The sequence below is a fragment of the Pelmatolapia mariae genome, linkage group LG9, assembly GCF_036321145.2.
Source record: "Pelmatolapia mariae isolate MD_Pm_ZW linkage group LG9, Pm_UMD_F_2, whole genome shotgun sequence".
Lineage (NCBI taxonomy): Eukaryota > Metazoa > Chordata > Actinopteri > Cichliformes > Cichlidae > Pelmatolapia > Pelmatolapia mariae.
The window spans coordinates 19,051,780-19,064,719 of NC_086235.1; the positions used below are offsets into that span (position 1 = coordinate 19,051,780).

Here is a 12,940-nt window from a genome sequence, read left to right on the forward strand (position 1 = left end):
TTCAAACTTTAGCTGGCCTGTTATATTCATATGTGTACAGTAAAAGAAGTTAAATGTCCCTGGGTAAGGTAAGAAGAAAGGTTGTATTAAAAGACTATTAGGGAAGCAACTTGTGATTATTTTGCATGTTGCATGGCCTAAGTTCTTAACTTGACCATGTTTTTCGGCACTTTTTCACCCTTCTGCTTCAGGGATGGGACCCAGTTTAACCGGACAATGCCAGTTCTCAATACATAAATCAGATGAACTGCAATGCCCTGCACAGAGTGCTGACTTAAACCCCATCCAACATCTTTAAGATGGACTGCAGCACCAAGTGCAGGTGTTGATCTCACTAATACTGTTGTGGCTGGACGGGACTGCATCCCTGCAGCCAGGTCCCAAAAATATCAGGGAAATCGATCCCAAGAGAGGAAAAGGCTGTTGTGGAATTTTAATGCTCAGATGCTGAGCAAGACATCTTTTGACAAGTGCTTTGCAAATGCACGCTGTTCAAATTACTACAGTGTACAGCATGCCGATCAGTCTTCATTCATTTCAGCTACTTGTACACATCTAACACACACAGCAGCTAATCTCAGAGAGGGCTCAGGATTTATCTCCCCATCCATAATATGCAGGATAAAAGCAAGAGTATGTGATGTGTTATGTAACGTTTCTTTTTTAGTCTACGTCCATCTGTGCAGCGTCTCTATCCCTTGTCAGTTGTTGTTATTCTGCTATAATTGTGTAATTTCCAGTGGAAGCATGTATTCTCTTTGGAAAGAAAATGCTTAATATTTGACATCAAAATCACCTTGAAACGGGAAAGCTACAGGAAATCCTGCTATGCTTCTGAAAGGAACTGAAAATGCTGCGTTGTGCCACTTTCTGTCTCCGTCTCTTCCTCTCTCAACGTATTTCCATTTAATGCATTGTGAATCCATTTCATACCGCACACTGATCTGTGAACTAAACGAATTTTGATGGACTGGGTATCTGGTGTGTGAGTTTGATCAAAAGGAAAAAAAGAATAATTTTGGGCTCGTTTTGGCCTGCAGTGTATTAGATCCAGGATTTCTGCACAGTCCATTCCACAGCCATTCAAACCAAGAGTACACTGCATTGGACACACCCTAGTGTGTGGGTGAGCCTGTATAATTGTGTGTGTGTCTGTGTGTGTGAGTGTGTGGCCCTGAACTGCTGGCATGTGATTCTGATGGGTGTGTCCGCTTCAATGTTTGTGTGTGCGTTTGTGTGCCTTTCGTCCTTTTACACTCCAAAGCAATTGAGTCAATGTACTCAAAGTTTTTTTTTCTTCTCTACAATCATTTTAATTAAAAGGAGTTCCACTTAAGTGGAACGTAAAACTTCTACTTCAACTTTACTTTGAGCTATTTTGTTACGTAGCTCGCCGACACTGAGCGCAAAAGCACCCAAGCGCAGGTAGTACTCACAGGCATAATGAGATCAGTTGAAGCCAGGGCAGAGCTGTGCTCAAATGGGTCACTAGGTGTGCCAGGTGTGTCAGTAGAGGGAGCTTTTGATGGTGAGAGACAAGAGCCATTTACAAGGATAGTGTACTAGTACCTACTATACTGGGCTTTCCCTTTAAGTGCCTGCAGCAGGCTGGGAAAAAACATTATAACATGTTTGTGAGTGAAAAATAGCTGTACATCTGTGCCATTACATATACAGATGGAGCATTTTTAAGCATATTTTCAGCCTCTAAGTAGTACTGCTCACTACTGAAAACAAAAGCAGGGCTGGCACCAATTAAGCTACATATAAATTGCAGTCTAATGAAAACCACAAATATCCAAATGTCATGAATTTTAAGTTTGAAACTTGGCTTGAATTATTTATGGTTTGAGAAATCAAATTATTTTAATTATTGTAATGAAATTAGATGACAAAAAACCATTAGACGTGGATGTGGTATGATCATGTCTAACTGTTGGGCAACCCAGCGGTGCAGCGGTAGACTGATATATATTTTGAAGATCGATATCGATATTTGATGATTAATTAATTAATATTAAGCACCAAAAAGAAGATTCTGTGTTTGAACTCGCTGGTTTTTCTTGCAGGTTTTCCCTGTTGCCATGTGAATTTCCTCCAACCGATAAAGACACGTTACATTAATTGAGAAGCATAAACTGGTCACTGATGTGGATGCTGTGCAACAATGGCCGACTGTTTTCTCTTATGGATCGCTTGATGCTTCACCTCCCTTGAAACCCAGTTTGCAATGAAGTTAAGAAAATGGATGCATGGATAGAAATTTGATGAGAAAATCAGTCTTCCAGGTCTTTTTAGTCAGATAGCTGTTCTTGCTCTTTCTCGTTCTCACCTGTTCTAACAGGTATTAAGAACCCTTTATACTCTGAAGGACATAGATTCATGCGATTATGTGTAGCTCAGTGATGCTAACAGGGCTCATGCTATTTGTCCTCAGACCGTATTCAGAAGAGTCATTTTTCAGGACCTATTTCTGTTTAATCCAACTGTGGCTGCACAGCAACAGCATGAGGAAAAACAAAACGCAGTGTCGGCGTATTTCAAGGTTTGAGGTCATGTAGGGAGGTGCCGTACCTTGAAGGAGCTGTGTACAAGGGTTTCGTCCAGATCGATCACTACGCAGTTCTTGCCATAGTCTGCTATGCTGACCTCTGGCAGGAGGAACTTGGCTGGAGGCTGCAGAGAAAACACACACATACATACTTAATGGTACGCATATAGAGAAGTGGATTATCGGGAACAGGCGGCCACACGCGCAGACACACACACACTGAGGGTGTGATGGTGGCTCAGTCAGAGTGTTGGATAAGATCACTTCGGGTGTTTTGGGTGATACTCAAGAAACACTTCTCAGGATTAATGACCTGCAGGCGGGTGTCCCTAAGCTTCTGCGGCTCAGAGATATATCAGCACTTTGATAACATGGAATGCTTCTCCTCTGATTGCAGATGTTACATTATTAAAAGTATGCAAAAATCACAAAGTCATATAGATTTCACTTAAAGTTTTTTAACAAGAAGTCTTGAAACTGCTTAGAAAACCATCGATGCACAGAGAGGAAAAGGGATTTAGTGTGTAGCCACAAGCTGTATGATCTGGCCAAATTATATGAGCTCATCTGACTATCCTAACTACATAAGGAAAAAAGAGCTCCAATTATCTCTGCTCGACCCTGATGTCTACATCACCAGTGCTTATTTCCAGACTACCCCAGAAAGTGTTAAGAGCATCAACAGGGAGCAGTTTTTTCCTGACATTATACTTGCTATTTGATGTCCAATTAAATGCCATCGTATGTGAATTTAGGAGCTATTTCTTCAGATGATAATATTCAAAGTGACATGCCTGCTTTTCTTGCTGGACTATCCTCGGCGCTGATATTTTCTGTTACCTCATGATGACAGAGTTCTGTGACTATGCTGTCTTTATGATCGGGTGGGACACTATTGTCCTCTACGAGGTGAGCCTGAGGTTACAGGCAGGCACGGGGCAGATGGTCCGGCCATGGGGGGCGCACACTCAAACCACACACACACATACAGATCGTGCACCAGCATATACACGTTCATCCACACACAAAGAGGCTGGGATCAACGACTCTGCCAGCCTTAAACACATATGCATGTATGTGTACTTCTGTGTGTGTTTTTTGGTCCACCATGACTGAATTATTATGCCTAATGGCAGGACTGCATGCTGATGTATCACAGGAAGCATTCTTTTTGAGCAAGGGCACTGAATGGCATCCTGTCAGGGCGTGATGAATGTGATTTACACATGCAGGTTGAACAAAGAAAGAAAGGCTTACTGGGACCTTGACATTCTCACCAGCAGTTAAAATAACCGTGCTCCCAAAGGCACAGCTGGGTAGCGCTCTCACAGACTTGTTAAATGTGCTAACTGATTGAAAATAGTTGATCAGCTGGAAGCAACAGATCAAATAAACAGACAAATTTCTCCTCCCAAAGCGTAACATTTTACGCTAGGTGACAAATCGTTGGTATATTATGCTTTCGGCCACACTATATTACGAGTTCGGAAACATTAGGAAACATGAGAACCGTTTGGAATGAATCTACACATGTACGTTTATTTTACTTAAATCGCTTTGGAAAACACCATCTAACATGATTAAGGTGGTGGTTAACATTAGGGATAAGGTTAGGGTCAGGGCTGGAATACATGGCTGGAACGTGTGTTACTGCGTGAACATCATTCTATTCGATTTCATCCACAATCCGGCGCGTAGCATAGGAATGCGGAAGATCACCTTTCGTGTTCCCATGGAGCGCCTCGGGACGTGACAAATCGTCAGTACATTATGGGTCGGGAGTGAGAACGGGCTGACTGAATATATGTAAGAGAACCACACTTGAGATAATAACAAGAATTGGCCAAGTAAGCAACACATTTGCATTTGTGCTACACACAAAACTCTTGAGCCACAAGCTTCAGGAATAGTTCTCTGGGCTTCTTGAAGGACATACAAAGCTCTTCTTTGGATGTTGGCCGGCTTTCGTTGAGTTCTCTGTCAAAATGATCTCACACTGCTTCAATAATGTTGAGGTCTGGGGAGGCCCATCCATGACTGATGTCAGTCCGTGTTTTTCTGTCCAGGTATGCTTTTACCGCGTTGGCAGTATGTTTGGGATCATCGTCATGCTCAAAAATTAAGCCATAATGGATTAAAATCTAAAGGTGCTTTTCTGATTTCATCAACTTTGACAAGATCCCAATCACCACAGGCTGAAATGCAGCCCCAAACTATGACAGAGCCTCCACCGTGAACGGTAGATGAATCGACTCTATCAAGTCCTGTCTTTGCTCAGTTTTTTCCTGCTTTTTAAGAACATGACTTTCAGATACGGTTCACCTGCTGTAGATAGTTTTTTTTCTTAGTCCTGCCACTTCTTCTTTTGTCCTCCACTTGGCCAATTTCCTTAAATTTTTATCAAGGACAGGCTGCACATCATACCGATTATGCCAAGTTTTTAGCTAATAGCTCTTTTTTATGCCTGGCAGACTGTGTTGTCTTTGGGATTTTTCTTAGGTTCAGCTAAAGAAATGGAAATAAATTGTGCTTTTGCAACAGGATGCTAATGAGAAGTTGCCTAAAGGTCCAATTTAAAATCGGCTCGTTGCTAAGTTGTCTGTTATGTGTAGAAACAACACTGACGCGTCCCTTGAGCTAGGTGTGTTTTTTTTATGCTTGAACGATTAGTGTTAAGTGGATTAAGAAAAAGATATTCCTCTGAAATGGTGAGACACGAGGACCGGAGTAAAAAGTGAGTGAAAAAGCTGTGAACTATTGCTCAAGATCACTTTAATAAAGAGCCAGTCTCCTTAAAAGCAAATTATAAAGAAATGAGAGGTGACGCAAGACTTTTGCAAAGTACTGCAAGTGATACGTGTCTTATTGTTTTAGATATATTTTATTTTTCAATTATTTATTTATAAAGCTCTAAAATAAATTATTAGAATCTTGAGGTAAAAAGATTTAATAAGAAATGTCTCCATACTTTGTTTATACTGTTGTTTATAGTGTTATAAACATTTTAAGTTGGTCTAACTTGGATGTTTTCTGATCAGGGAAGATTAACCTGAAATTAAAGTTTGTTATTTTTGACATCTTTCTGTATTTCTGATGAGTTTTTGGACCTAGAATTTAAAAATTCTTCATTTTAAATGTGTTATTGGGACTCTACTTGATACTGTGATATTTGCCGTGTTTTAATATTTTGTCTCTTCTTTTAACACTGTGTTACAACAACAATCGACGCAGCTGTGACCCGTCCAGTTCAGACGCAGATCTTAAAGCCGCCTGTTTGGACCTACCCGTCAAGACAAAGAGCAGACCTCACCGCCGCATGCATTTCCTGTTATTGCAGGGAGGTGTCTGCTGGGTGGTGTAGTTTAAAGCTTGGCTGCGATGTGGGATGCTGTGAGTGTGAATATCCTAAATTACAGTGAACCACAGGCACCGCATAGATTCCAAAATAGCTAAATGAATTGCCGTTTCAGCACAAACAAAGCAGGGATCAGATGATTCCCCTTTTTTGGTGAGCATCAGATGAAGCACAAGTCGTTGAAACCAAGCCCCCTTCTAATGGACAAACAGCAGTTTATTGACCATTGATTGCATAATCCCAATAAAACTGTTTTTTATGAAGACGAACGCCTAATTCAATCAGGTCTGTCCACTTGTTTACCCAAAACTGGAGCTGCGATCTGATCTACGGAGAAAAATCGCTCTCATGTTCTTCTCTTCCAATAGTTGGAGGAGCAGGGTAGAGATGGAAAAGACAACAAAGCCACACATAAATCATGTGACAGCAGATGGAACTGAATTGTTTCTTTCTATCAGTCCTGTGAGTGGAGACAAAGCAGCACAAAGGAAAGCCTTGAAAGCCACATGATCATGCGAGAGGGGACAGTGCAAAATTTCATCTGACAGCAAAGAAAAATCACCTCCGTGTCAACAGCTGCATGCAGCAAGAATGATGAGGCACAGCAAGCAGAGGGAGGAGGTTAGCGAGCTGGAGCAAGATGATGAAAAACAAAAGATAATAATACATACACTGGGTATGGGGATGACCTGGACCTGGTCACACTGGAGAAAACAAGCAAAGAGAGAGAAAAAGAGAAAGAGATTAAGGGAGACAGGGTGGAAAAACAAGGGGGGAGGGGGAGAAAGAGGGAAGCGAAAGAAAAACCGTGAAAAAGAAATCGACAACGTCAATATTCCAATCAGCAAATGGGACAGGGAGAAAGCGAGCCTGAGAGACAGAGGGAAGGGATGTATAGTACACACGGTGAGAGGAAAGTGAGAACAGCTCAGTCAAAAACAAACACAGCTGCCATAGTAACAAATACGGCTGGCCAGAAATCCAGCAACAGTACACTGTTGGGAGGGACTGTGGGCACGGACCCAGCTCAAAAATCAGCCGCGTACTATAACAAGGTTTTTATGGCGAGGTTCGCTCGGTTCACTCTAAATTAACGGGAACTCATTTGTTAAGAGGAGGTCCAGAGCGGGTCATTACTGACCACATGTATAGTGCCTGTAAAGGGCCACACATTCCTCCCCTGAATGAGAGACATTTACAGGTAAACAGGAGTGGAAATGTGATATGTCTGCTCCATTTTTAGCCCCGTGTACCTGCCTTGGCAGCAGAACACTGTGTTTGTAGAGGAGCTTCAGGGTTTGGCGCCTTTTCCACAGCCAGAACGTTCTCTTCACACATCCTCACTACACTGGTCAGAGTGTAGTGAGGAGAGGGGGAGGCGTGGGTGCCAAGCAATCCATCACCCCCCGACACACAAGGCCCACTTTATGGGGATTAGAGAAGCAGGAGGTTTTTTCGAGTGCATGTGTGTGTGTGTGTGTCCGTACATGCGTTGTAGTGGGTTCGTGCACGAGAAAGAGCCAGTGCGCGTCTTTTTTTGGAGCTTCTCGGCGTGCTCAGTGTGTTATTTTGTGTGCAGTTGTGTGCGTAGGCAGATATCGAAGAATGCAAGATGGGAAGTGAGCCCGTATTTTTCAAGCAGTGGATGGTAAACAACCTCTGGGTTCAACGGGTTTGAAGCAGCTGGAAAAATTTGAGGGAGCTCAGCGAGGCTGAGCGCGCCTCAGCTCTCTGCAGGAAAAGGCAAACCCTAACAAGGTCTCTGTAACAAAACCAAACAAATGTTACTTGTTACTGGAACTCCAGTCGAACTAGCACTTCAGTCATAAAATATGAACTAATTCTTGTGTTTGGACACGTAAGATGTAAGTGGTATGGAATCTGGACTGCGGCCAACTCTGACAGGAGAGATAAATGAGCTTTACCTTGGGAGGACTGCCGTTCTCCTCTGGGGGCGGGGGCAGAGAAAGTGTCTTGTTGTTGGCAGGTGGTGGCTCCACGTGGTAGTCATTGTAGTTGCGGAAGCAGCAGAAGAAGGGGCTGAAAATGCTCCGGCTCCGGTGCTTCTTTAGGCTGCTGTTGGACTGGGAGACTGAAAGAAATAAAAGCCAAAAGGGTAAGAGAGGAGAGCGGTTACATGACATTCTTTTACCTTAAAGACCTGCACTGAAATTGCTACTAATATGACTTTGGAGACTGGCGACCAATCCCCGGTGCACCTTATCTCTCGCTCATCATCATGCAAGATAGACTCCAAGCCTACTCGCAACTCATATACTTAAGCAGTTAAGGAAATGGAGAGATAAATGGATGGTGTTTGACTTTGGAAAGCAGAGAGTAGGAAGTTATAGCTCGCAGACGGTTTGCTTAGTGTTGATTGAAATTAGTGGGAAACGGCTAAAGTGGCTCGATGTAAAGAAGTGTGACACACTGCCCACCATAAACCAGCCAATTCTGCATCAAAGTAAATGATGTATATTATGTTTTATTAAGCTACTCTATGTTCATTACTTAGCTTTAGCCACACAGGAATGCCCTCTTTCAGTGTATTACCAGATAATGAGCAACATCATCAGTGAGAGCATGGTTTACCAGGAACTGTAGTAGTTTGTGCTTAAACTGAGTGAGTGTAGATGTGTGCATCCTCTGATCTGTGAGTCAATCTATCCCTATTATACTAAACAACCTGAGTGAGCCGTGCCTCTGACCAAATGAGTGATAGAACTTGGTTTACCATTTTCAAAAACGGTGTAAACATCAAAATACAAACATGAGAAAACACCTACAGCTTTTAGACTTTTCAACATTTTCTCCTCTCAGTGTATCAAATGCTGCTGTTCGAATGTCTGAAGGAGAAACAACAGAGCGATCCTCTGCGTTGGAGCTAGACTGTGTTTCACGTGCATAACTGCATTATGGTGACAAAAGGAGCTGAGATGTACCACATAGTGAGGCATCAGTTCATGCAATACAGAGCACTGGGATAAAAATAGCCCGTCTGAGAGAGCCCTCTGGGGAAGGTAGTCCAGTTAATTAACATCAGGAGAAGAAGAGAGGTCAAGATATAGATTAAAGTGTACTGTCTAGATAGATAGATGTTATATAATTTCTGTTATTTGACAAGAATTAAGTAAAATTTACATCTTTGCCAAGAAGGGTTGATCAGGGGCTCCTGGGAGAAAACAACATACACATGTATGTCCCTAGTTACATCATTTCTCCTTCACAGTCTCTGAAGCCCATGGCCTACTTTCACACCGACAGAACAGAAACAAGCAGTCTTGAATAGTCTTTAAGGCCTCTATTAATGTTCCTTTTTACATTTTCTGCTAGTGAGGATTAGAGCATAAAAATAGAAATCTGAGCAGCGGCACTACAATGGCTAAAATCTGACAGTGCAATTATCACAAGGTGTTCCCGAAGCAGACATTCTGCCAGCTTAATTGCTTTAAAGGTGATTTCTAGGACTTGGAAATCCCAAATCTGTTCAAGTCTTCGAAGTGTCCACAGGCTGGCTTTAGCTGAAATCACTGTTTTCAAGGCATCCAACAGTGTCCCTGTTTGCTACTGTCTTGTTAACGTGTTCATACAGCCGTGTGACACAAGCAGCACAGTTAGCCATGCATGCTTGGGCTGTTTGCAGCTTGCTCCTGTTCTGAGAGCCTTCAGATTGACGCCTGGAACTATCCTCGGGTTGCTCAGACTGGATCTGACAGGCTGTGGGCAGTTCGTCTTCTTTGTTTTCGTCATCTTTGTAGTCCAAAGCTCGGTGTGGCTCTTCCTCTATTCTGATAGATGTTCCAGAGAAGCAGCACTTCAGTAAATAAACACAACTATATGGTTGGAAAAGAAAGGCGACCTGCTGTGTTACTAAAACCCGCGTGGATACTGAAGGAGATGTTTTGCCCATGCAGACATGATCCACAGTTTAAAGTCTGTCGGCTGACATTCTATATTTCTCTTTGCGGATATAAAAGTAAATACACTCTGGTACAGAGACAGCGCATTACTGTTTGAAGCACAACGGTAATTCATTTGATTATAGGAAAGACCCACTGCACTCGCTGAAAGCATTAACCTCAGTAGATAAAGGTCACCAATCACATATGCATACACAAACAGTCCACATAAAGTCATATACGTAGCTTGGTGGAATTAAACACATAGTATAAGCTCCATATGCTGATCTTATCAGTAGGGAATCCACTTCTTGTTTGTAAAGAAACTAAATGCTAACCGTGTCCCTTTGAGTCATAATCCCAAGGAGGAACACTGGTGTCCCAAGAGCCACCAAACTGTTTGTTGATGCTGTGCTATTGATTTAGCAAACACATATTCTAGCACTCCTCTCCATGCTGACTGACAGTATTTGTTTGTCTTTACTTCAATTTATCTATTGCTGTGAAGAGTTGCAAATTGGTTCCTGAATGCATCCAAGCAATGCTGGATGTGCTAAACTTGCAAGCTACAAACAGCTAAATCCCCGTTTTGGGCTTAGCAGGCTTTTGCCATCCACAGATTCATTTGCGGAGATTTTCATCACACACGGGGGAAATCACTTGGCCGGATTGACTTTTTGACTTGGACTTCTGATGCAGAGACACTATAACACCTATAATTACTTAATCAGAAAGCGAAACGCTTGTTAGCCTTTACTTTGTTAATGACTTTATCAATGACTCAGGTGAAAAATGACAGCAGCATCTTGTTCCTAAACCGTGTCACTCTGGATAATTCATAGACAGAGTAATGTCTGAAGTAACAAGGTTAGCGTTTCTGGAAAATGTCATTCTTCATGCACCACAATGTAAATTCCATTTGCTTTGGTTATTTTGTAAAAGAGGGAGAAATCTCCAGGACAGATATGTTTAAAATTTAACAAACCTATCCACATGGTTGCAGAAAACCATATCAAAAACATAAAAACTTCAACTCTGTGATCATATCTTTTGATATGTCCAATTTGAGACACTCAATCACCTCCCCTCTTTATTAAGTTGGCCCCAAACGCCTTCGTGTAATTCTCCGCTCCTCCATTTTGAGGCCGTCTACATTTTCCCGCCCCGTTCTGGTGCCCCGGTCGCCCTCCTGAAAAAGCAGGTGGGAGTGCACGAGGGAGAGAACGCAAAGGGAGAGAAGGGCGTAGAATGGGTGGAGAGAGTTACTGTGGTAAAACAGCCTATACTTGGGTCTGATTCTTACTCCACCTCCTCCTGCACCACCACCCTACACAAACAGAGCTTTCCTTTCTGCCTTGGACACAAACAACATAGCTGAGAGTTAACTGCTGCTGGAGCCTGAGCAAACACACATACTGTACACACACATTCGTGCATGCATGTAGCATATGTTCACATGTTTAGGCAGAGAGCCAAGTACACAGTGATCAACAAATAGCATACTTCACACACTGAGGCACACAGAAACATTTCTTTCAGTGTCCTTGCCGAGGAATGTGGAGTCAGCCCGCCTTGCATAGTAATGCAACTTTCGTCAGCTCTGGGAATAACAGAGAAAGGTTAAAGGGCAGCACTTGCCATTAAAAACAGAGGCGGATAGACTTGAACAAAGGCTCTAGATTTATAATAATTAGTTAGCACTTCAGCAGTATGTGGCTTAGTTAGCAAGAGATACATAATCTAGGGTAAAAGGTGATGCATGAAAGTGTCCTTTTCCAACACAAAGCTCAAAGAACAGAGAGCAATATTGGGCCATATCTGTAGCCTTTTATAATAACGTGTGCAGGTGCACATTATTTGCCCTGCTGAATACGCTTCAACCGATTCAGCATCCCTGCTTGATCTGAGAACTGTGTAAACGGCTCTTCAATTCAGTGCTTATGTTAAAGCTCCAGCTGAACGTTAGGTAACAGTAACAGAAAGCTCGCTACTCAAACAGAGACGGCCAGGCCCGAGCTCTCTGTCACATGTTCAGGCACAACCACTAACACGGCCGGAAGAGGAGGTGGTGGGGGGGGGATGCAGGAAATTCTCAGCATTCCTGACAGGAAGAGATAATCACCCTGTGACCCACAGTGTGGAATAATTCCAGGCTCCAAGAGGGATTGTGATCTCTGCCTTACCTTGAGACTTTTGAGTTGGCCTCTTTTGCTGTTCCTTTAAAGGCACAAAAAATGCCACATTTAACAATGCACATAAGGTCTTATAGTATTATATTAGGATGTCCATCACTCTTGATCCATCTCCCTCTGGGTGAAACTGCCCAGAGAGGCAGACAATTCAAGGTTTATTTTTGTTTATGATACAAAGGGCCATTATTTTTATTAGTTAACAATTTACTCACAGTGTTAATTGCTATAACAAGGGAGCACTGCTACAACAGAGTTCAATGCAGTTTTTGTTGTCTTTTTAGTATCTTCCTCTTCTCATACTACTTTTTAAAAGGTGACAGAGAAGCCCATTTGCGATAGATCCTCGCAGCTCTCAGCTCATCCTTGGCGATCCACCAACCAAACCCAAGCCAACAGGTATGTATGATCATTCCAGTGGGTCATGAGTCAACCTCAAGATTTTGTCTCAGTTCATCATGCCAGGTAAACCTCCAGCTGGAGCTGCCCCAAGGACATCTTTAACAGGAGCCACTTAAACTGCCTCTTCTCATTGCCAAAGAGCCAAGTTCTTTTCATTGTAGAATTAAACCTCTCACCCTGATGATGCCACGCCATTACGTTCAATCGTGCTTCTTTTTGCAGACGATGTTCTTTTCTCACCAGCATATAAAGGAACAATGTGCAGTTAAGTATGAATGCTTAATTGGTTTGTGGATCAGCACTTTTAAGTCTAAATCCATGGTTTTGCCATGGAAAAGGATGGCATTCCGACTCCAAGTAAAGGCAAAGCATATACCTCAGGTGAAGGAAAAATGGGGAGAAAGGATCACAAGATCAGCTGCAAGCCATCAAAAACAGCTACACTGAACAGCAGTTTTGGATTGGAAGCTGAGCCCTAAGACAAAGCTTTGCTAGTTAATTGATCATTTTCATTTTATATTTTATGTATAATAAACACTTATAG

The 12,940-nt window shown here is 42.5% G+C and overlaps 1 protein-coding gene across 2 annotated transcripts in view; it reads right to left on the reverse strand.

Moving 5' to 3' along the window:
* ctdspla (CTD (carboxy-terminal domain, RNA polymerase II, polypeptide A) small phosphatase-like a) overlaps window positions 1-12,940 on the reverse strand; it is a 34,258-nt gene that overhangs the window by 6,609 nt on the left and 14,709 nt on the right. Inside the window, exons 2-4 of one of the 2 annotated variants that reach the window (XM_063483599.1) lie at window positions 7,832-7,998; window positions 6,578-6,610; window positions 2,575-2,676 (exon numbers count right to left, since the gene is read on the reverse strand). In XM_063483599.1, the coding sequence (XP_063339669.1) occupies window positions 2,575-2,676; window positions 6,578-6,610; window positions 7,832-7,998 (302 nt within the window). The remainder of the gene's footprint in view (window positions 1-2,574; window positions 2,677-6,577; window positions 6,611-7,831; window positions 7,999-12,940) is intronic. The other variant, XM_063483600.1, reaches the window with a different exon arrangement.